The sequence below is a fragment of the Tupaia chinensis genome, unplaced genomic scaffold, assembly GCF_000334495.1.
Source record: "Tupaia chinensis unplaced genomic scaffold, TupChi_1.0 Scaffold000182_1, whole genome shotgun sequence".
NCBI classification, from domain to species: Eukaryota; Metazoa; Chordata; class Mammalia; order Scandentia; family Tupaiidae; genus Tupaia; species Tupaia belangeri.
This window is the reverse complement of record NW_006159657.1, coordinates 6,301,348-6,326,258: the sequence shown is the minus strand read 5'-3', so window position 1 is coordinate 6,326,258 and position 24,911 is coordinate 6,301,348. Positions and strand designations below refer to the sequence as shown.

The 24,911-nt window shown below is 47.9% G+C and overlaps 1 protein-coding gene across 1 annotated transcript in view; it reads left to right on the top strand.

Annotated features, from left to right (window-relative positions):
* Positions 1-24,911, top strand: part of MYH11 (myosin heavy chain 11) — a 124,934-nt gene that overhangs the window by 56,872 nt on the left and 43,151 nt on the right. Inside the window, exons 6-16 of the mRNA XM_006146566.3 lie at positions 1,363-1,383; positions 3,405-3,497; positions 4,879-4,942; positions 7,422-7,520; positions 10,568-10,711; positions 14,871-14,966; positions 17,955-18,073; positions 19,997-20,149; positions 21,051-21,224; positions 22,592-22,765; positions 24,149-24,263. Of these exons, the coding sequence (XP_006146628.1) occupies positions 1,363-1,383; positions 3,405-3,497; positions 4,879-4,942; positions 7,422-7,520; positions 10,568-10,711; positions 14,871-14,966; positions 17,955-18,073; positions 19,997-20,149; positions 21,051-21,224; positions 22,592-22,765; positions 24,149-24,263 (1,252 nt within the window). The remainder of the gene's footprint in view (positions 1-1,362; positions 1,384-3,404; positions 3,498-4,878; positions 4,943-7,421; positions 7,521-10,567; positions 10,712-14,870; positions 14,967-17,954; positions 18,074-19,996; positions 20,150-21,050; positions 21,225-22,591; positions 22,766-24,148; positions 24,264-24,911) is intronic.

The following is a 24,911-nucleotide window of genomic DNA, read 5'->3' as shown; positions in this document are numbered from 1 at the left end:
CAGGAACACCACACGGTCAGAGCTTGTGAGACAGGAAGGAGCAGGTGTCCGCAGGCATCCTCCCAGGGTCCTCTGCTCTGTGTCAGCCCGCCTCCTCCGTTCCAGAGCAGGGGCAGGCAGCGAGGCTGCTGGGACTGACCAGCACTCTGCCTGACCTCTTAGGGGCGGGAAGATGGCAGCATGGAGATCTGACCCTGGCGAGGGGTGTCCCTGGTTCCTGCCACTCCGGAGCTTACTTCAGGCCCCAGGCTGCTCTGGAGCAGCAGTGGCCAGCTGGTCAAAGGCCCTTGGGCATCTGGGTGGGCACCTGCATAGGTCTGGGGAACTTTTCCTCAAACAAATGCAGGAGCCCCAGGGCCTGCCAGGATGGGCATTCAGACTCTGGGAAGTTGCTTTCCAGCCACAGTGCGTAGGGACAAATGGCCCCAGAGTTTGTGTGGCAATGAAAATACCGCTTCTCCTTTTCTTCCCATTCTCTATATGCTAAAATTGGGAAAGTATACTACTTAATGACTATTTTTTATTTAAACTTGCCAGAAGACACATGCGCTTACCAGAAAGAGACAGGGGGTTGGGGGGAGCAGGCATATCCAATAGGGCATGGTCATGCTGCAACGTCATCCCCATTTCTCGCTCCTGTCGGGCTTGTGGGCATGCATGCACGTGCACCCAGTATGGTTTTCAAGCTGCCAGACCCAGGATTTGAACTGCAGTTGGCTATGTGGGACCTGGCTTCCTTAAGCACCAGGCTATGAGGCAATCCTTTATGACTGATCTTTATTAGATCAAGGGCCTACAGTGTTCCAGACACTTTCTTTCCTGCAAACGTAAGCTCATCTCAGACACAGTCTTGTTGGATAACATTTTAAAATATGGGGGCCAGCAGGTATCATAGTGGCTAAGGCACTTGACTCCCATGTGGTCGATTGCAGTTTGAGTCCTAAATCCAACAGCTTGAAACTCATGCCAGGAACACGTGTGTGTGTGCCCAAGATCCTGAGAGAATGGAGGAGGAGGGACTGTGGCATGGCCATCCCCCCAAGGAGGGTGATTCCTCTCTTTCTTTCTGTCTCTCTGGTGTGCACATGTGCTGTATAGCCAGAATTTCTCAATAAAAAACAGCCCATATGGTCCCAGCCATTATGAAAACCTTCGTACCGATTGGGTCTTTTAAGACATTGGGAAAATCAGGGAAATGCAGAGAGAAAGAAAACAGAGTGGAGGAAATGGAGCTGCCGCCCTAGTTCTTCTGGGGAGCCCAGGCTGTCTGGGGGGATTGAGATCATATATTCTCCAGCCCCTGATGAATGTGAGAGTGGAATAACACTGACGTTTGTTTCATACTGTATCGTTCAACCGCAGCAAGGTCCATCCTTTGCCTACGTGAGTAACAGCGTGTTTTCCTGGTGTGACGGGAGGCACGGTGTGGATTTAGGATGCATGCTCCTGTTGCACCCACAGAGCCCCATAGCCATGTAGAACGGGGGAGGCTCCTGAGTGGCACACCCCCAATCAACCAACACTGCCGAATACGTCCTGTGGGTGCTGAATGCCAGGCCGAGGTGTGGGGGTGCATTGGCCACCCACAGGACTCCATCGGAACCCTCTGGGTTGTGTTCCAGTCTGGGATGAACTTCCCCAAAACCTACCCACTTCCTGCCAATGCAGCCAGCCCTAGTCCCCGACTGGAACGACCTAGCAACGTCTGTCCTGTCTGGTTGAGCGTTTTAGGACTGTCAGACTCCAAAGCTTCTCTGGCTTCAGTGACAGTCGATGGATGGCACAGTGACAGCATGCCTCCCCCTGCTCCCTGCCATCATCCTAAACTCCCTCAGCCCTGCCCCACGCACCAGTGTGTCCTCGTGCATGCGTGTGCAGTGCGTGTCTGTCTTCTGCATGCTGGTTGCTTGACCCAAGGCTCCAGAAATAGTCTTGGTTTGCAGTGCACTAGCTTTGGTGGCACGGTAAGGCCCCAGCTATGCAACACGTGACCCGGTCCTGCTTGGACCTCTGCATATGTAAACCTCTCTCTAACACAGAGCTTCGTGGGCTGGCATTTGGGTCCCAGCCTGGAGGAGACCCTTAGGGGTCTTCTATGGCTTCTAGAAAGATCCTACTCAGAAAGATCCATCTCTGTTAGATCCCGGGCTACCATCTCATAAAATGAGGGGTTTGGCCTGGGTCCTGTGCTTAAAGCTCTCTTGAGAGGACCTTCCCATCAGCTCAGACTTGGGTTCTCTCCATCTCCTGAAAAGAGCACCCTTTCTGGGATGAGACTTCTAGCAGGCCGCCTTCACACAGGAAGGCCCATGGCCCATAGCTTTCCACAAGTCTTAATTGGGGCAATTCTACTGATGCCTGCGATTTCCATGGGGATGAGGCTCTCACTTCATCTTCCTCTGGGAGCTGGAAAGGAGGAAGGGACATGAATAAATAAAAGCAGAAATACATAGTAGTTTCCTGTGTCGTCCCTCGAGGAACGGCTGCCCACGCTGCCCTCCTGGCTAAGGAAAGAGCAGAAAACGGTGCCCACACTTTCCCTCTGAGACACTTTCCCAGCTCCCAGCTCTGGGTTAGCCCAGCGTTGCTGCCTGGAAAATTAAAGAAGGGAAGGCAGTGGGGGGAACAAGAAGAGAACACCCAGAATCCTACTTTCCCCAGAGAAGGCCTGGGTAGGAGCTCGGGCAGGGCGCCTCGGGGCCGGTCTGCAGCAGCCTTGCGTGGGGCTAGACCGAGAGCTGCTCCTTCGCTTTCCCGGCTTGACTTACCTCGTTGGTCCTTTCCTGCCACAGCTCCTCACGTGACCGCGGTTGTGCACAGGAGCCCGTGCAGAGGGGCCTGGGCTGTGTGCAGTCTCAGCTGCATTTAACCCAATGAATGGAGCTCAGGCAGCCTGCTTTGAAGCTTTGTTCCTTATTTGTCTTCCATAGGAGACTTTAGATAAACCAGTACCAAGAAAGGAAAAATTGTGACTTGAAAAAATTGCACTAAAAGTAATCAGAAGGATTGCAGTTGTTCAGCTTGGTAAAGGCTGTTAAGCAGGAGCAGTTGCAAGATGGCAGACTGTGCACTGCACACTCCATGGGGCTCCGTTTACTATGACATCAATCATGTCCCTGGTGATGTGGCTGTGAGCAGCAGTGACACTGCATCTTTGTGCAGGTCCAGATGGTCCAAAAAGTGGCCTTGCTAGGGGACAGACGTCCTAGCTATCAGGGAACTCAGTCTACTGCTCCTCTGAGATCCTTGAGAAATCCGGATGTTGGCGCCAGGGTCTAAGAGGAGGCAGGGGATGGGGCAGAACTGGCGTGGCGAGGGCAGAGTTCTGTGACAACATCCATCTAGAGCAGAACTGTCAGGACTGTGGTGGTTTTCTCCAATAACTAGATGTGAATAAATTTTAGGGAGAGCTGGAAAAGCAGCTTCTACAAGCAAACCCGATCCTAGAGGCTTTTGGCAATGCCAAAACCGTGAAGAATGACAACTCGTCACGTTTCGTAAGTAGCAAAGCCATGCAGGTTTTCTGGAAAAGTCTCAAGTCCCATGGCATCATCTCCTGCTGGGACTGTAGAGCCTATGCATGTCGGGGAGGCTGAGCCTGGGGGTCAGCAGTGCTGTCACACAGCGTCTCGCTGTCTTCTGTCCTTTCTTGACCTTACAGTCTTGCAGGGGTTCCTGCCATTCACTCCTCCATCTGCGTCCATCCATTATTCTCTTAGCAGATATTCGCTGAGCATCTGTGGGGTAGGAGGCGCTCTGATAGGCCTTGGTATTTGTAATTCATTCAGAAAAAGCATGAATGGGGCACCAGCTACGTACCAGGCACATGCACCAACAAATGTTTATTAGATGTCTACTGCGTACAACCATTCTGGTAGGCATTTCTACATGCCCTATTCTCTTTTGCTTAGTCATTTGCTCAGTTAATTTTTATTAAGTACCTACTGAATACCAGGCACTGAACTAGGTTCACAGGATCACAGTTTATAATCCGGATGTGGTTCCAGTCTCCACGAAGCTTGGTCTCTTGGTCTAGTTGGGAAGACAGCAACCAGTGAGACAGGGGGTGCCCTCACCCAACACATGCTTCTGCAGACTCCAAGGGCCTCCCCTTTCTCACTTGAGCCTAACAGGCAAGAAAACTCTGAAAGTGGGCAGCTGAGGACACATAGACAAAAACTGTTTTATTGTACAAAAGCAGCAGTGGCCTCCACGGGAAAAGGATTGGAGTGCAGGATAAGGGACCAGGTCCAGTTCTTGGTTGTGTGGCTCAGGTGAGGTACAGGTGGAGGGAGCCATCTGATCACCCCAGGTCCAGGGTGTGCCCGATTCTGCCTACGGGACATCCTGGGCAGGGTCTGCTTGGGCAGTGCACCTCAATCTGCATGTTTGCCCATCCCACCAAGGTTAGCTACAGGTGGGTGATAGGGTGCAAGGTGGAGGCAGCATTTTTCTGCCAGAGCAGGGACTGGGAAAGGGGCTTAGTGGTCACCGCTAAGGAAGAAACCTGCCTCCTACACAAGGCTCTACCTCTTAGAGCAGTGTTGCACTGGGCATGGCTCTTGATCTCTCTCAGGCTCAGTTTTCCCACCTTTGAAATGGGGATAACCACAATTGGCTTAAGTTATTACAAGAGCAAGTGAAACTGACCTGTGAGTGTACTTTTCAAGTTCCTCCATCACTAAAGGCTGGGAGGTCCCCGCTCAGCAGAACACATTTGTTCTTTCTGACGAGCTGAGCTAAGAGGCTCTGAGTGTTCGCACGAACCTTCTGCACCCCGCCCCATGCTCCCTGACACCCTCCTCCCCACCTGCCTGCAGCAGGGTGGGGTTGGGGTGGCGCTGGGCGGTGGACCATGCTGTGCTTTCCTGTCGGCAGGGCAAGTTCATCCGCATCAACTTCGACGTCACCGGCTACATCGTGGGGGCCAACATTGAGACATGTATCCTTTGAGCCTGGGCTGGCTGGGACCAGCACCCCTCCTACCCAGAGGCTGAGAGGCCCAAGGAAGGCACAAGAGTCACCCCCTGTCTTCAGGCTGGTGGGTTCCTTCCAGAGCGAGGAGTCCCTGTGTGTGGTTTCCCTCAGCAGCAGGTATACCGGTTATACAAACACAGACCCCGGGTTCGAACCCCACACAGCCCTTGTCTGGTAGCCAAGTGACCTTGGGCCAACTACACAACTTCTCTGTGCCTCGTCAGTGAAAGGAGAATGAAAACGTACCTGTGTTGTGGAAGAGTTCCGAAAACAAACCGAATCACTTTGTGTAAGGGTCTTAGCACCATCCGGGGACAGAGCGAGGGCTGGGTAGGCTGTGGCTGGCACGGGAGCCTCATTGCTTTGTTTTCATCGAGCCGTCATCCAAGCAAGCGACAAACACAGGTACTCTCGCCATTCCTAGAGATTGGTCCATGATCGGCTCTGGTTCTGCTCTGTAGTGGGACGTCGGCGGAGACACTTTCCCCGCAGGAAGGCAGGTGTTGCAAGAGCAGCTAGAGCTTCTCTGGAGAACCTGGATGGCAAAGTGGAGCTCAGTTAGATATTTCTGAGCTTGGGGAGCAGGGCTGGGGCCCGGCGATGATCACCCTCAATAGATTCTCCATTGCCCTCAGGCTGCAGCGTGCTGTGTTCCCCAGTGGCTTGGGAGGTAGTGTGTGATGATGGGGGACCCACAGGAAGTCCAGGTTGTATTTTATACCCTGGCTAAGAGGATGGACTGCCAAGCGACAGGTCTTCGTCTGGTTCTCAGCGCTGCCATACTAGCTGTCAGGCTTTGGGTAAGTCACCTGACCTCTCTGAGCCCCAACGTAGCTTCCTGCGTGGTGGAGCCGCAGTGGTGAAATGAATGCTATGCACACCTCTGGCTTTTGGCCAGATGTGAGCCTCTGGTAGGTGGTGGCTGTCGTGTCGTTATTTTTGTTGTTGTGTTGTTATGAACCCGACCTTTGCACTTTCATACTTTAATCTGCCCCAATTTTCCCCCTAGAAAATCAACATTCATCTGTTTTTTTTAGAAGTCTGTATTCACACACAGAAGCACCCACGGCAGTTCGTATCTCCTTAAGCCCCAAAATCCAAACCAGCTTCTATTGTTTTTAAGGGTATTTCTTTTCTTTTTAAAAGTTTATTTATCTCTTCTGAGAAGAGGGACACATCCCAGCAGAGTCTTTGTAGCGCCATCCACCCTCAGCCTTCCGCCTGCCCGGGTCACGCATGGGCATGAGTACGGCCCGCATGTACAAGGAAGCCTCGGGATGTGAACCCAGGACCTTCCCATGTGGGCCCGATATTGCAGACCATTCCATTACTGCTCCATGGGCCTGATTTGACCATATCAATATCAGTAACACCCTGATAGCTGAAGAACAGAGACGACCATTTCTTCTCTGTGTCCCCCAATCCACCGGCTTAGGTCGTGTTCTCTCCCCTACTCTGTGAAGCAGAGTTGGGGAGATGAGATTTTTCCCTCAAGGCCGCTTTGTTTTCTTTATGAGAGTGAGAGGAAGAGAGAAAGACCGACTGACGGGTACAGACAGGTATTTGTGTTGGGGCTCACCGTGTGGGGATCCTTCTGCTCCAGCCTCTCGGTTAGTGAGGGTTACAGACATGTCCACCTGTATCGAGAGTGTCAGGGTGGCCTAGGAACTGAACCCGCACCATCACACTTACTGCTGAGGAAATCCTCCTGCTGCACCAACCCAGCGTCCCCCTGCCCTGTGCCCTCACCGCGGCTCTCCTTGGATTAATTAGTAGGAGCGTTTGTACTCTTCCTTTTCAGTCGTCAGGACTTCTTTTTGGTCAGAGAATAGGGAGGACAACTTTGCCTCTCTTCTGTGTGGCTTACAAAATGCCTTCACCTCTCTGAGCCTCTGTCTCCTGTATTAACATTTGCACCTGCTAGTTCGTGAGGCTTTGCTGAGGCAATACAAACCAAGCACTTAGCCCAGGGATGAGTGGGCGGGAGGGTGCCAGCACCTCTGCTCTGTCCTGTCTCGGACTGCCAACCTCAGGGGTGCCGAGCTGGCTGTGGTGGCCGGGGAAGCGTCTCACCGTGTCCTACCATAGCCCTCCATTCCAGGTCCCTTTGACTCCTCTCTTTTTATGCTTTCCTTTTGCTCTGTCCTCTTACTTTCCTGGGCCTGGGGTCTGCCAGCAGCATCCGGGGTCCCATTTGGTCACCAAAGTGATGGTCAGACTTAAGCTGCCAGTCCATGGTCAAAACTGGAGGTCAGCCCTGTGACTCGGTCAGAATAGCTGACTCTACTCAGCTCTCAGGCTCTCCAGAACTCTTCAGGGAGCCACTCCCCAGTCCTGGAGGTTTGTCCTCCAGTAGCTGAAGTGCAGGAGAGGGGAGGAAGGTTAGGTTTCTGGGAGGGAACCACCTGTAGTATCCCGAGAATCCTTAACTCCTCCCAAACCAGATCTGCTAGAAAAATCTCGAGCCATTCGCCAAGCCAGAGACGAGAGGACATTCCACATCTTTTACTATCTGATTGCTGGAGCCAAGGATAAGATGAAAAGTAAGTGACAAGCGATGCTATGGAGCTGGGAGGGCTCTCCTGCTCTCCCATCAGGATCCAGGCTTCGTTGATGGGCTATTAAAATGCACTCGGATCCTGCTAGAGAAGGCACTGTGTCTGGGGCTGGCAGGTGCTCAATCCCTCCAGCAAGTGGGTGTGGCTGTGGTTCAGTCATTCTCATTTACTGAACACCTACTATGTGACAGAGTAGACATCAACTCCAATTAAATCTGAGCTCCTAAATGAATCAAGACCAACTAGACCGGAAGACATTGCGTTCAGTTAGACCAGTCTATGTCTTCAAGGAAGGGAGAAGGACATTTATCTTGTTTGCCAAGGTATAAAACTTGCACCACTAAGATGCATTTGGGTTTTACAAGGAATTTGCAGACTCAGTGGAACTTTTTCAGAAAGACATCGGCAACATCTGTCTGTACGCACTTTTCATTATGAGGGAACTCCAAAAAGTTCATGGACAAATGGAATTATAGTATGAGTATATTTTTGTGCAACAGATACTGAAACCCATGCATAGCTTTGTTATAATACATATCTTCCATGAGCTTTTTGAAGACGCTCTTTCTTGTACATGTTTTGAAAGTGACTTTGAAGTGGGCTTGGTAGGATAGGGGTCAACAAGCTTTTTATCAAAGGACAGGTAGTAAGTCTTCTGGGCTTTGCAGGTCACATAATTTCTGTCATGGCAGCTCACTGCTGGCCCTGTAAAGAAAAAGCAGCCACAGGCAATATGTAAACCAATGGGCATGGCTGTGGGACAATAAAACTTTATTTACAAAAACAGGCAGTGGGCTGTTTGCTGACTTCTGTTGTGGGGGGAGTATTTTCTTATGTAAATACAAGATACTGCATACCAGATCCGGTAGGAATTATAGGTTCTGGACATGCAGTAATGTACTGACTTCTAAAAATATATATTGGGCTGTTTGGAAAGTCATGACATATTTTTCTATGCAAAAATGTCATGATGACAATACAAATCACATAGCTGAAAAAAAGGGGAATGCATTAATGAACATAGATATACTGTAAAATCTTAGTAACAAGAATAAGTCTAAAGTTTTACGGGAACAGTACCAACTTTGCTCCCTATCTCCTCTTTCTTTCTTTTTTTTTTTTTTATTTAGACAGAGATTTTTGCTACAGGGCTCATGCATTCACTGGAGAGATAGAGACGGACAGAGACAGAAAGTGAGAAATCACCCAACACACACACACACACACACACACACACCTGGCATGAGTTTTTAAGTCACTGGGTACAGGACTGGAACCATGGCCGGCTATGTGGAAGTCCAGTGGTGTAATCATTACACCATTTGCTGGTTCCTCTCCCTATCATTTGTGACCCAGGGTTAAGAAAATTACCGGAAGGGGGACCAGCAGTTAGCGTAATGGCTATGTCGCTGGACTCCCACATAGTCGACCGTCGTTCGTGTCCCGGACCCGGTGGCTTAAAACTCACGCCGGGCACGTGTACGTGTGTGCCCAAGATCCCGAGAGGAGAATGGAGGAGAAGGGATTGCAGTGTGGCCATCCTCCCAGGGGGGTGATTTCTTACTTTCTGTCTCTATGTCTCTCTCTGTCTGTCTGGCGAGCACACGCATCCTATAGCAAAAACCTCTTAAAAAAGAAAAGAAAATTACCAGAAGGACATTTGTGAACTCGTCCTCTGCTGTGATGAGATGTATGCAGAGCACTGCCACTAGGGGGTGGACTTACCCATTATTTAAATCTTGATCCTTGGCCTTCTGGAGCACATGGGATACAGGAGAGCAATTCTGGACCTAAGGAGGATGTGGTGGATGTTGTGTACTGGCAAGGACAGTAAGTTAGCAGTGACAGTGCAGGACACTATGGGGTGGCCAGGGCCAAATGTTCACATCCTCCTCCCTCTATTTGGCACCCAAGTCAGTAGTTTGGCCAATTGGTGACTTGGGTTCTAGTTTTTGCTTCGCTAGAACTTAGGCAGGCTCACTAGTAAATTCCTGGGGCCATTTGTATTCTTGATGATGAACTGAAAAGAGGTGAGGCTTTTAGAGAGAATAAAATATTTGTACATGTAGTCATACTTCAGATAATGAACTCTTGGCCAAGACCCAAATCCTTGTGACTTTAATCAGGCATTTAAATTAATCCAAAAATCCAAGTTAACTGATGTCTTAGGTCAGTTTAACCTCGAGTTGATCAAGTAGCTTTCCAGTGACTTGATCCATAAAAGACCTTTGATTAAAAAGAAAAGTATCTTGCTGGCGTCTCTCCAAAAGTATAAAGAGATCCATGTAATTCAAGATTGTTCTGGGAGACCCATGGAGGAAGCAGTAAAAGCAGACAGTGCAAGAGAAAGAAAAGAGGACTGACCAACCACAGAGAAGATAGCTTTACAGAGAACAACAGCTAAGAGATGTAACAGGTCAACAGGAAGCTGGCAAATGTTCTTGCAAAGGGCCAGAGAGCAAAGACGTTAGACTTTGAGGACCACATCGTCTCTGTTGCAACTTTTCAACTAAAGCAATCATAGAAAGTACAGGGGGAAATGAGAATGACCACGTGTCAATAAAGCTTTATTTATAAAGATGGTAGTGGGCCAAATTTGCCAACCTCTGATACAAACTTTATCAATTGAGTCAACTAGAACTAATTGGGGAAAAGGGGGAGGCGTGATGTAAGGAGGCTAAACTCTCAGCCACCCTAGCAGGAAGTCAACATCTAAATTTCACGTCTAGGAATAGCCCACTATAACGGTATATATATTACAACATGTGTACAATCATATATAGTAAAATATTTCTTAAAAAATAAATTTCTAAAATAATATATTGGGTTGCTGGGAAAGTCATGACTTAAAAAATAAATTTCTAAAATAATATATTGAGTTTCTGGGAAAAATCATGGCTTTCTGTTTCTCCAACTACCCCAGAAATAGTTCAAAGAGATAAAAATCAGTTATAAAGTAAGGTAGGAATTGGGGGAGGGAAAGTTGAAAGTAGAAGTTTGCCCTCTTGACCCCAGCCTCCCTCCTCTCCTAGACGACTTACTTTTGGAAGGCTTCAACAACTACACGTTCCTCTCCAATGGCTTTGTGCCCATCCCGGCCGCCCAGGACGACGAGATGTTCCAGGAAACGTTGGAGGCCATGGGGATCATGGGTTTCACTGAAGAGGAGCAGCTGTGTAAGTCTTCACTCCTGCGGTCTGGGGACTGCCAGGGGTTCTTCTCTGGTCAGGTTGGATTTCTGATCTTAATTCTCTGCCTTAAAAAAAAAAGAGAAAAAGGAGGAGGAGGAAAATGTGTTTTATTGTAGGTGGTCTATTGGTGATTTGGAAAAGTGGCTCTATAAATTGGGGCTCTCTTAGTTGTAAGTGGCCTGGGTTGTTTAAGCCAAAGAGTCAATGATTCACTCATAATGCTCAGAAGTTCAGGGATACAGATTTCAAGCACAGTGGGATCTAGGGGCTCAAAAGATTGCTCTAGAACCTGATTATTTTGTCCTCTGTCTCAACGACGCTGACTCTATGTAGGCTGCAGTTTCTTGACAGCAACATGATTGGGTTCCAGGCCACAGAGTCTTTGTGTTGACAGGCAGAGAGCAGAGTAGATTCCCAGCTCAGGTGCCTGGATGGAGTCTTGTGCACCCTGGTTGGTTGGCCCAAGTTGATGTGCACATTTCTGTGCTACTCATTGTAGCCAGGGTTGTGGAAAGCTCCGGGTATGGCTGTGGTCTCTAAGAACGGATTCTTGGAGCTGGAGGTCAGGATGTCAGCCTCCCCAGAGCATGTGAGCAGGGAGCTGGGGAAGGGGGGCAGTGACTGAGGCAGGGGCTTACTTGAGCTCTTCCTGGAAAGGCAGCTTTGGTGACAGAACAATAATGATTGGAATTATTCAAACAATGGCCCAGAAACCCACTGGTCTTAAGAATAGAACAGTTCAAAGACAGTCCTGGTCTCGGCACTGCACTGTAAGAAATGCTTCTTCTTCTGGGTCGGACAAGCTCTGGTGTTCAAGGTTCATCTGTTTGGGGAATGCTCGGGTAAGATCATGGAAAATTTCCCTTCCTTCCCACGCTCGTGCCCCATCAGAGCCCCAGAATAGAACTACAGTTACTGAAACGCAGTGTGTGTGCCAGGGGAGGGGGCAGCTCCTCCAGAGATAACTTGGGGTCCAGAAAAAGAAGGCGCAGTGGGTCAAAGACATGGATGGTGTTTGTGGGCTTTGGCCAGAGTCCCACAGCAGAGTCCACTGGTTTCAGCCTCCTTGTCAATGACCCGAACTCTCTGAGAATGATTCATTTTATTTGGAACATGAGCCATTTTTGCTTCTAATCTTGTTTAAAAAACAAACAAATAACGATTAAATACTCATTGTGTGCCAGGCATTTGCTAAATCCTTTTTGCTTTTCCTCAAACGAGGATATTCAAGGTAGTTTTATTGATATTTTATTTCTTTTTAAATGGGGATTCTGTATTAAAAAGGAGGCTTATTTTTTTTTTAAGGACTTTTGCCATAGGGCACATGTAGTCACCTGAGAAAGACAGTGAGAAAATGAGAAATCACCTCCCAAGGAGATGGCCATGCCTCAATCCCTTCTCCTCCATTTCCTCCTGGGATTTTGGCACACACGCACCTGCGCCTGGCATGATTTTCAAGCCTCTAGATCCAGGACTCAAACCTGCTATCGACCAAGTGGGAGTCCAGCACCTTAACCACCATGCTACCTGCTGACCCCTCAAGGTGGTTTCATTTAAATAATGAAACACTGAAGGAAACCAAAATGTCGGTTGATAGAGGATATATTAAATTGTTGTCTGTTCTTGTGAAAGAAAACAATGGTATCACTTAAATTGCATTTCAAAAAAGATTGACTGATGTGGAACTACTTAGAGTATATTTAAAGGAAGACATCCGGTGACAAAGCGATTTGCTGAGTGCTTTCTGTGTATTGTTTAGTATCACAGCAACCTTATGAGGCAGCTGTTATTGTCCTCAGTTTGCAGATGAGGAAATTGAGGCACAGAGAAGTAAAGGAACTTACTCAAAGGTACACAGCGAGTTGCTGGGAGCTGAACTCACTCTTGGGTCTCATGGACTCCCAAGACTCTGCCTTCAACTATGGGAAGGAGGTGTTTGTTCTTTGAAATTCTTTGAAAAATCTGTTTCAAGGCTCAGGTGGAAACCAAGATGACTTTAAAAGAGAGGTGGGCAGTTTGACACCTAGTAGGTCTTCAGCCCCAAATGCTAATCTAGAACTTGATAATATGGTTTCTTTTATACTAGTCAATATAAAAATATTTATTTTTATAGTTGCCATCTATTTATGGCAAGTGAAGCAGATAGTTTCCTGTTAAAATAAATTTAAGGAAAGCGAACAAGTGAATTTAAAGGAAAAAGGTAAGTAAGTAATAGAACAGATGGGAAGGAGATACAAGCGTAGAGATGGCGCTGTGTGAGTGACCAACACCTGTGGGAACAGACTTAGACCAGTGGGTATACTGACCCATTATAAATCGAGGGCTGCTCCCACTTAACAGTAAAGCAGTCTGAGTATGGAGCCACGAGGGTTTCAGGTATTCTGAGAACAGTGTTTTTGTGTGGAGACGCCTGGTCAACATGGCCTAATGACCAACCTTCTTTACCCTAATGTGCTGAGTTATCTGTTAAGAAGCATAGGTTTTTCTTTCCTTAAAAATAAAAAAGCTTTTATTGACATAAGAGTTACATTTAGAAAATTATATATGTCATAAATGTACAGTTCAATGAATTTTCTTTGAGAGATTTTTGCTATAAGAGTACACATGCTCACTGGAGAAAGTGAGAAATCACCTCCCCCAGGGGGATGACCACGCCACGATCCCTTCTCCTCCATTCTCCTCTAGGGACTTTGAACATGCGTGCACACACACATACCCGCCCTGAGTTTCAAGCTGCCAGGTCTGGGACTTGAATCATGGTCGACCATGTGGGAGTCCAGTGCCTTAACTACTGTGCCACCTGCTGGCCCCCAATGAATTTTTATAAACTGAACATACCTGTGTAACCGGTACTCATTTTAAGAAGGGAACCCCACTGGTTTCCAGAAGCTCCCTCACACCCCTTTCAGTGGCTCCCCCAGTTCAGGGTAACCATTATCCTGACTTCTTACAACATGGATTAGTTTGGGGAGGGTTTATACAGTATGTTCTTCTCTGCATCTGACGTCTTCTGCTCAGCGTTCATGTCTGAGAGAGATGTCAGTTTTGTTTGTTGTTGTAGATCCTTCTTTTTCATTGCTCTATAGCAAGGATTATCATTTTCTGTAAAGAGCTGGATAGTAAACGTTTCAGCCTTGTGAACCATATCATCTCTTTTGCCACTCCCAGCTCTGCCACTGTACCATGTGAATGGCTATGGATACTACGTAAATGAATGTGTCTGTGACCCAATAAAACTTTATTTGTAATAGCAGTCAGCGGGTCAGGTTAGGTCTAGAGGCTGTAGTTTTCACTCCCTGCTGTGTAGTGTTTCATTGTATATAAGGTTTTTAGCAACCATCTGAAGATACAGATAGTTCCTGACTCACAGTGGTTCAACTTCATGCTTTATTTTTTTGAGTTTATGGTCCATTTATCAGGACAAAGCCCCATTGTAAGTCAAGGAGCATCTGGATTCCCAATGATTCAATTTAACACTTTTCGACTTAGCATTTTTTTACTTTCTGATGGCATGAAAGTGATATGCATTCAGCAGAATCTGTGCTTTGAATTTTGATCTTTTCCCAGGCTAGTGAAACGCGGCGTGGTGCCGTCTTGCCATGTGGCCAAACAGCTGCACGGTCTCAAGACCAAACAGCCAATGCTCTGCACTGTACTGTGTTGCTAGCAGTTTTGAATATTGTGTTTTATGTTTTTGCATCCCATCATGTCTACAAAACCCCTACCTGTGTACGTAATCTGTACTTTAAAAATTAAAAATCAGCTTTGTATTAGATGGTTTTGCCACCCCGCCGGCTACATGAGTGTTCTGAGTGCATGTAAGGTCGGCCAGGCGAGGCTATGATCTTCTGTAGGCGAGGAGGAGTAAATGCGTTTCTGACTTCCACTTTCCCTGGGTTTATGATGACATGATCCTCTTGTAAGTCGGGGACCTCCGTCTTCAGCTTTCCCATCCAGGTTTTCCTCCCCATTCGTAGGGAGTCAGGCAATTCGGCTGCCTCCCAGGCTCAGGAGCTCAGAACGGAGTCTCTTCAGAGGGAAGACAGCTGGCTCTGGGTCCCTGGGGATTCCGAGACTCCAGACCTCCAGAGCCGCTGCTCAGGTGTTGACGGCCATGCTGGTCTGCTCTTGTTTCCCATCACAGCCATATTGAAGGTGGTATCCTCCGTCCTACAGCTGGGAAATATTGTCTTCAAGAAGGAAAGAAACACGGACCAGGCTTCCATGCCAGATAACACAGGTACTTGCCGCCTTTCCTGTAACCGATGACCTTGGGGACAGGAGCAAGGGCGACATGAGTCTTCTGCTATGTTCTGGATAAAGGCATCTGGGATGGTAATAAGAACTGGATGAGGTTACCATCACCAACCTCTCTGTTTTCAAACTCTTTGCTGCTGAAGACCCTCTGGTGGCAATTTCTTGAATCAGAATGTGGGTGGGAAGAAATCTAATTGGTTTAGATGAGATCCTTAGGGTCGTCTCGTCTCAAACTTCCCCATTCCTTGATTTTCTTAAATAAATATATGGGGTCTTTAAAATGTTCATGGAAAATGCATGTTATGAGAAAACTATGCATAGACTTCAGATTTTTTTGTACCCAAATCAACTTGTACTCTAATTCCATTTTCCATGACTTATTAAAGTCTCTCTGTATTTCTTCAGCACCTATTATGGACGAGACTCTAGGCTACCGCGGGAAACCAAACAGAGGTTGTCCTCTCAGGGCACACGCAGTCTCGCTGGGGACACAGACCTCCAGTGCCCCTGAAAATTATGGGTAGCAGATAAAATACAGGATGGCCAGTTACGTCTGGATTTCAGACGAACAGGGAGCACGTACAGTGAATAGGTACAAGGACTAGACCACCAGGCAGTACTCGTGTTCATGCTAAGGAAGCAGCTAATGGTAAATTTTTTTTTTGAGAAACAAGTATTTAAATACAGAATACTACACACTAATGTGACAGCCATATGCCTCTTATCTAGAATTGGTGGTCATAAATATATGATTTTTTTTGTCTTCAAAATGAAAGCAGTTTTTACCATGGATGGCCCCTAGTTCTTCCCACTAGGTCCCATGCTCCTCCCCGTACCCGCACCTTCCAGCAACCATATCAGACTTTAGATCACGCCGTCCCCACCTGCTTTCATGCTCCCAGCACCTGGTGAACAGTGGAGAGTGTTGCTTTGTGAATGTGTGTTAAATTGACATACTTCGTATCACTCTGTAGGCATCATTCTGTAATATGTTTCTGCTCAGTGTCTGCTATGGTCTAGATCTTTTCTCAACAGTAACAGCCCCTAGTCTGATAACCAAAAATGTCTCCAGACATTGCCAATTATTCCCCAGGGGGACAAAATCAGAGAGAGAGAGAGAGAGAGAGAGAGAGAGAGAGATCTTCCTTTATTAGCTATGTAGTATGTTCTCATGAAAAAGACCACAGTGCATTCACTTACTTCCATTTAATGGACATTTAGATTGTTCCCAATATATTTTTTAACTTAAAGTTATTTTTTGTTTGCTTTTGAGACAGAGTTTGGGCTATAGGGCACGTGCACTCTACTGAGACTGAGAGACAGAAAGCAAGAAATCACTCCCTGGGGGGACGGCCACGCCACAGTCCCTTCTCTTTCATTCTCCTCTTGGGATTTTGGGCACATACGCACATATACCTGGTGTGTGTTTTAAGCCACAGGGTCCAGGACTCGAACCATGGTTGACTACGTGAGAGTACAGCGATATAAACATTATGCCATCTGCTGGTCCCTTAAATTTAAAGTTTATATCCTCAGAGAGAAAGAGAAAGAATGAGAGAGAGAGAGAGAGAGAGAGAGAGAGAGAGACAGACAGACAGACAGACAATGTCCCTACAGGGTCTTTTTTTTGGAGAGGTTTTTGCTATAAGGCGCATGCACTCGCCAGAAAGACAGAAAGCGAGAAATCACCCTCCAGGGGGATGACCACGCTGCAATCCCTTTTCCTCTCGGGATCTTGGGCACGTACACACACGTACACACACACACACACGCCCGGCCTGAGTTTAAGCCATCGGGTCTGAGATTCAAACTGCAGTCGACTACATGGGAGTCCAGCGACATAGCCATTACACTAACTGCTGGTCCCCCTACAGGGTCTTGATGCTATGGTCTACCCTCAGCTTTAGCCGCCCCCGGGTCACAGGCATAACTACATGGAACCTCCCCTGTGGGTCAGCCTCACAGTGCATTCTGTTTCACCACGATACCCATCCAGCCTCTGTTTCTAATGCTTTTAAGTTTTTGCTGTAGAGCATGTGCATATGCCAGAAAGAGACAGAGAAAGGGGAAAGTGAAAAATCACCCCCCAGGGGCCCTGGTCACTCCGCAATCCCTTCTCTTTGATTCTTTTTTCAGGATTTTAAGCATGCACACATGCCAGGTCTATTTCTCAAGCCACCAGGTCCAGGACTCAAACCATGAAGTCAGACATGTGGGATCCAGCTCCTTACCCACCATGCCACCTGCTAGCCTTATTGCCAATATTCTGCCATTTCAAACAATGCTGCAACACGTGTCCTAGAACAGTGGAGCAAATGCTCATTGGATAGTTACTACGTGGCAGGCACTCATGTGACTTATCTCACTTAATCTTGTTGGCCACCCAGCAAGGTACCCAATGGCTGACACTTTTTAAAGCTGAGAAGAGCAAGGCTCTAGAAAGCTAAATAGCTTGTCCAACGTTACGCAGCTCAGAAATAGGAAGGGGGCCAGGACTTGACCCTAAGGCTCCAGTTGGGGTATACTTCCTGCTCACCTTGTCATTGCCTCTTAGCCAAACATCAGCAGTCCTTAGGGCTTTCATGCTCCCATGCTCCACGTCTCCCAGACAAGGCAGTGTACACACAGACCTTGCATAGCCTACCTGCTGTGCCTCCCTTTCCAACTTTTGTTTTGTTTTACCATAAGGCACCTGTGCTTTCTGGAGAAAGAGAAGGAGAAGGGACAGTGAGAAATCACCCCCCAACACACACTCCTTCCAGGGGAGATGGCTATGCTATACTCCTTCCTCCATTCTTTTCTTGGGATTTTTCAGTGTACACGTGCTTAGTGTGATTTTCACACCACTGGGTCCAGACTTGAATGGGGGTCAGCCAAGTGGGAGTTGAGAGCCTTGAGCACTATGCCACTTGCTGGCCCCTCAAGCCTTTTCTTTTGTGATGTACTCAAGATGCTTCTTTTCTCCATCCAGCTGCCCAGAAAGTTTGCCACCTCACGGGAATTAATGTGACGGATTTCACCAGAGCCATCTTGACCCCACGTATCAAAGTTGGGCGGGATGTGGTACAGAAAGCTCAGACAAAAGAACAGGTAATGGTGCACTTGTCCTTTATTCCAGAAGAATCTTCCATCCATCACCTACCTGCTCACCCATCCTTCATCCATCCACTCATCTATCCATCCATCCATCTACTCATCCACCCATCCCTCATCCATCCACTCATCTATCCATCCATCTACTCATCCACCCATCCATCCATCCATCCATTTATTCCTCCATTCATTCATCTACTCACCACCCATCCCTCCCTCATCCATCCACTTGTCTGCCTATCCATCCATCTACTCCTCCATCCGTCCATTTATTCCTCCATCTTGCCATCCATTCATGCACTCACTACCTATCCATCTCTCATGTATTCACTCATCTACCCATCTGCCCATCTACCTATCCACCCATTCATCATCCATTTATTTCTCCATCTTTCCATCCATTCATCCATCCACTCACCACCCATCCATCTATCCACTCAGCCGCCCATTCCTAATCCCTTTCCAACTTTTGTTTTGTTTTACCATAAGGCACCTGTGCTTTCTGGAGAAAGAGAAGGAGAAGGGACAGTGAGAAATCACCCCCCAACACACACTCCTTCCAGGGGAGATGGCTATGCTATACTCCTTCCTCCATTCTTTTCTTGGGATTTTTCAGTGTACACGTGCTTAGTGTGATTTTCACACCACTGGGTCCAGACTTGAATGGGGGTCAGCCAAGTGGGAGTTGAGAGCCTTGAGCACTATGCCACTTGCTGGCCCCTCAAGCCTTTTCTTTTGTGATGTACTCAAGATGCTTCTTTTCTCCATCCAGCTGCCCAGAAAGTTTGCCACCTCACGGGAATTAATGTGACGGATTTCACCAGAGCCATCTTGACCCCACGTATCAAAGTTGGGCGGGATGTGGTACAGAAAGCTCAGACAAAAGAACAGGTAATGGTGCACTTGTCCTTTATTCCAGAAGAATCTTCCATCCATCACCTACCTGCTCACCCATCCTTCATCCATCCACTCATCTATCCATCCATCCATCTACTCATCCACCCATCCCTCATCCATCCACTCATCTATCCATCCATCTACTCATCCACCCATCCATCCATCCATCCATTTATTCCTCCATTCATTCATCTACTCACCACCCATCCCTCCCTCATCCATCCACTTGTCTGCCTATCCATCCATCTACTCCTCCATCCGTCCATTTATTCCTCCATCTTGCCATCCATTCATGCACTCACTACCTATCCATCTCTCATGTATTCACTCATCTACCCATCTGCCTATCCACCCATTCATCATCCATTTATTTCTCCATCTTTCCATCCATTCATCCATCCACTCACCACCCATCCATCTATCCACTCAGCCGCCCATTCCTAACCCATCCACCTATCTATCTATCTATCTATCTATCTATCTATCTATCTATCTATCTATCTATCCACTCATCCATTTGTTCCTCCATCTTCCCATCCATTTGTCCATCCATTCATCATCCATCCATCTCTATGCCTCATCCATCTGATACTAGAATATTTGAAGTCCCATGGCAGGTTTTGAGGGCACACTGTCAAACGGGAACAGTAGAGCCCCTCACTCATAACCTTGCCTTGATCTCTTAGCCGTACCTTAGGTACAAGGTCAGACCTAAGAGATTTATCTGTGGAAATGACTGTGTACTTTTTCTAGAGGCAGGACTATCTCTAAATGATCCCAGAGATGGAACAGGTTCCACAGTCCCTGTGACGGGAAATGTTTAGTTATCTATTGTCATTATATAGGTCTGACCACGCGATCTCTTACCGCTACTTTCCTGCTGGTTGTAGAGATGGCATCTTTTCCTTTTTTATTTTTAAAGGACTGATTACAGGTAGGAGGAAAATGAATATCTGAACCACCAGCCTGACTCATTTGAAAATGCTGTTGGGAATAACTGTGTCCCCCTCACTCCCCCCACAGGCTGACTTTGCCATAGAGGCTTTGGCCAAGGCCATTTATGAACGCCTTTTCCGCTGGATACTCACCCGTGTGAATAAAGCCCTGGACAAGACCCATCGGCAAGGGGCTTCCTTCCTGGGGATCCTGGATATTGCTGGATTTGAGATCTTCGAGGTAAAGTTTGGTGGGATAATATCACCTTGGTTTTGGTTCTCTGGGATGAGGCTTCTCCCTTGGAGAAAGCATTATCTCAAAGAAAGGCATGCATATGGCCACCATGGGGTAGGAAGTTGTCCAGTGAAGATTAGACCCTTGAGGGTATGAGAGGAAAGACTCCAAAGGGAATTATTGGTATGTGAAACTGAGGAGACCAGAGGTTCAGCTGGTTCCAGTGGGTAGGATATGATCTCCTTCCCATCTCTCTCTCTGTCCGTTTCCATATTAGTTCCATTCTCAAGTGGACTCTCCCCACATGGTGGCAAGATGGCTGCCACAGCTCCAGACTAGCAGAAAAGAGAACATTTCTTTTCCAACAGTTTCCCCCCAAAATCTTGGAACTGAGTCTCACTGACTTCTCATCACCTGTGTTGGGCCACATGGTCACCTGTGGAGAATAGGCCTGATTCTGGATCTCGCTGTACTTCATGTATTATACACATGGAGTCTGGATCCCATCCCCCTGGGTTGGAGGAAGGTTCTTAGAGAAAGGGAAGATCTTGAGATTTGCAGATATCCCCAAAAATGTCCACTACAGAGTTACTTTCTCTGTCATCCTCAGCTTCTACATTTGTAAAATGGGGGTGGGAACATGCCTTATAAGGTGTTCTAGTTACGCCATTGTGCAGATGAGGGAGATGAGCATCCTTGAATCAAGCCACAGGAGGGCCTTGTGCCATGGGCATAGGTCAGTTTCAGCAGCCCTGGGAACTCTAGGCAGCTTCTGTTGGGGCCGGGTGCTGAGATGGTGGAACAGGCCCTTGGGGAAAGACTGTCCAGCCTGGGGCTCTCTGTGGGGTGGAGCTTTCCCAGGGCCCCAGGCCTCTGACTTCCAGGGATGCCCACTTTGTGTGCGCAGGTGAACTCCTTCGAGCAGCTGTGCATCAACTACACCAACGAGAAGCTGCAGCAGCTCTTCAACCACACCATGTTCATCCTGGAACAGGAGGAGTACCAGCGTGAGGGCATTGAGTGGAACTTCATTGACTTTGGGCTGGACCTGCAGCCCTGCATCGAGCTCATCGAGCGGCCGGTGAGGGGCGCGTGGGTGTGCCGCGGTCCTCAGCACATGTGCACATATGCGTGGCCTTTGTATACCTGAAATATGGACCCTGCACTCGCCCCATGTGCACAGCTTCCCCATAACCAAGTCCTAAGAGGCTGTACATTTTTGTACAAGTCACACTTTTAAAAATAATTTTTGCATGGGCTGGCAGGTGGCATGGTGGTTTAAGGTGCTGGACTCCCACATGGCCGACCATGGTTCAGGTCCTGGACCTGGTGGCTTCCTTTCTCACTTTCCCCTCTGGTCAAATTGGAAAATAATAGTAATAATAATAAATAAAGTTAAAATAATTCTTAATTTTTTTTTTTTTTTGGCTATTAGCTACATGCACTCTCCCAAGAGAGATTAAGACAGAGAAAGCGAGAAATTGAGAAATCACCCTGCAGGGTGCACACGCACAGTATGATTTTCAAGCTGCTGGGTCTAGGATGTGAACCACACAGTCAGTCATGTGGGATCCAGCCACGTCAACCTCCATGCTACCTGCTGGTCCTAAATCACACTTTCTGTTAACCCACATTTTAAAATGAAAGGTGTTATCTTTTTGACTTCTCTCTCCTCTTCTCTTCCTTTCCGGTCTCCTCCCATTCATTCATTCCCAAAGGCAGCATCTTCGTTTTGTTCACTGATGTATCCCAAAGTATTCCTAGAGCGAGCTCATTGTAGGTGAACCATGTGTAATTGCCTACTGAGTATTTACTGAGCACCGACTATGTGCTCGGCTCCCTCTTTAGGGTCTGTGGATATACCTATGACACAGATAGTCATAGTCCCTGACCTCCTGGGGGAACAGACAACAAAACCAGACAAAGGAATCCACCAGAACTGGAGAAGACCAAGCCAGAATGATTTAGGGACGTCTACTTTGGGTAGAGCAATCTGGGAAGGCTTCTCTGAGGCTGAGGTCAAAAAGTGAACAAAGACTATTCCAGCCAAGTTAATGACACATGCATACTTGATGGGGCTCCAGACACCTTAGTGTAGACTGTCGCAACACCAAGAAAATCCTTTCCTTACAGGAATAGCAGACAGATTGATTGGAAAGCATTATAAAATTTCTGTGATGTGTACATTGACCACTAGGGGGCAGCGGCAAACATTATGGCCACTGGTTAGTTCCTGCCTTCCAACCCTGATACAAGCCAATGGCCACAGGATAATTTGAGATAACACTTAGAGGGGAGCATAAATCATCTTTATATGTAAATACGTCTTCATATGTCGGCAAATACAGTAGCAAAAGCATTGCCTTTGGGCGACCAGCTCTTCCTGGTGAGCCTGAGTCTTGGCACCTTCCTCCCTCCTCCTGACCTGTTCCTACTCGTCTTCCACAGAACAACCCTCCAGGCGTACTGGCCCTGCTGGACGAGGAGTGCTGGTTCCCCAAAGCCACAGACAAGTCTTTCGTGGAGAAGCTGTGCACGGAGCAGGGCAACCACCCCAAGTTCCAGAAGCCTAAGCAGCTCAAGGACAAGACTGAGTTCTCCATCATCCATTATGCTGGGAAGGTACCAGCCACAGGTCCCAGGGCACACTCTGTCCCAGGGGACCCAGGTGGATACTCAGCGCAGGAGTAATTTGGGGATGACAGAAAGCGTGGCCTGACTAGGAACTCCAAGGGCATCTGATATATATGCCAAATTCCAACCAAGTCCTATATGTGATTGTCTAGGTATTTGTGAGGGATGAAATTTGACTTAACTACATTCCAACCATGGTGGCTAGGCTGTTCTTCCTTGTATAAGTTCTTCCTGTGCAGGTTTTGGTTTTAGGTTTTTACCATAGGGTGTGTGTGGTTGCTGGAGAGAGAGAAAGTGAGAAATCACCCCCTAGCAGGGATGGCCACGCTGCAATCCCTTCTCCATTCTCCTCTCAGGATTTTGGGCATGAATACACATGTACCTAGTGTGATTTTCAAACTGCTGGACCTGGGGTCCAAACCTTGGTCAGCCATGTGGGAGTCCAGCGTCTTAACCACCTGCTGGCCCAGAGTGTGTGGAAGGGGCACTTGTCCCCATTACATAAGTGTTTTCTTTAGTTCCTCTCAGATCAGGTCTAGCCATTATCTTAATAGTCCATATCCCATCATAACCCAGCAGAGTCATATTATCAGTTCCTTTCATGAACACAGCAATAAAATTCAGGCTTTGGGTGCCTCTAGTATTCAAGTCAGGAATTTTAAAAAGGCTTATTTGTCTTTTTTCTGTACATTCGTAAATCAAAATCTCCAAATATGAAAGATTCTGTTCATCAGAGAATGGCCAAAAGGGTCTCACATTGAACTTTAAAGTCAGAATTGTTGTCTAGCCTTTTGTGGACCAGGGAAGAATTTTAGATGTCAATGGGGAGAGTATTTTCAGTCATCAAATCCCTTAACCTTTGATAACTCACAGGCATTATGCTGGACTCAGGAGAAGGGAGGTTGCCAGGGGAGGGCTGTTTGGAGGTATGGAATAGAGACGAGGCCCTCTTGTCTCTCCCAGCAATGGCTACTTTTTGTTGATGCTCTACTGTGTGCAGGACCCTTCAGACAGCAGTCATGTACTGTACAATGATGTTGCAGTCAACAATGGACCACATAGACAACAGTGGCCCTACAAAGAGCATAGGGGCCCCAGTGTATGCCCTAGGCGTGCGTAGGCTGCCCAGTCTGTGACAGTGACAAAGTCGCCCAGTGACACATTTCTCAGAACGCGTTCCCATCGTTAGGCAACGCCTGACTGTGCGGATCTATTGGTCTCTTTCCCGGTGTCGGCGGAGTCCCATCGTGGTAGCCACCAGCGCCATCTCTGCTCTGGCCTTGGAAGAACCGGGAAGAGATAAGAGGCCTTGAGCCCGGGCTTTACTTTTCAGCAAAAGCAGGGGCCTCTGACTGGGGTGGTCCTTGGCAGGTGGACTATAACGCCAGCGCCTGGCTGACCAAGAACATGGACCCGCTGAACGACAACGTGACCTCCCTCCTCAACGCCTCGTCAGACAAGTTTGTGGCTGACCTGTGGAAGGATGGTGAGGCCCTCCTTGCTCTGAGGCTGCTCTGAGCTGGAGAATCAATAGCCAAGTCCCTCATCCCTTCCGGCTGCTCCTGATTCCTACATCTGCCCTGTGTGTGGGGACTGAGGGGACAACTTTAGGAAAACTGGCCTGGCCACTGTGGCACATGTTGCTAAAATGCTATGCTCCAGGGGCTGAGACCATGTGGGAGACCTGGGTTCAACTCCCAGCGCCACCTAAAGGCCAGGCACAGTGGTGCATGCCTGTAATCCTAGGGATCCTGGGAAGGTGAGGTGAGGGATCTCCAGCTGGTGGCTCGCCTGGGCAACAAAGCAAGGCTGTCTGAAAAAGAGCTGGGTGTGGTGGTGCAAGCCTGTGGTTCAAACCAGGAGGTTGAGGCAGGAGGGTCGTGACATAGCAAGGCTCTATCTTAAAAAATAATAGAAAAATTCCCAGGAAAACGAGAACAGTTTTTGCCTCTCCCATGATCATTGTGAGGGTTAAATTAGAGCAGAGGGGGCACAAACTTGAGCATGTTTCATGATCCCCTGGGGGGATTGTTGAGCTGCAGATGGCTGGCTCTCTCCCCTGACATTCTGTTCCTACATCTAGGTGGGGCTTGAGAATTCCCATTTCCTCCCTCCCTCCCTCCCTCCCTCCCTC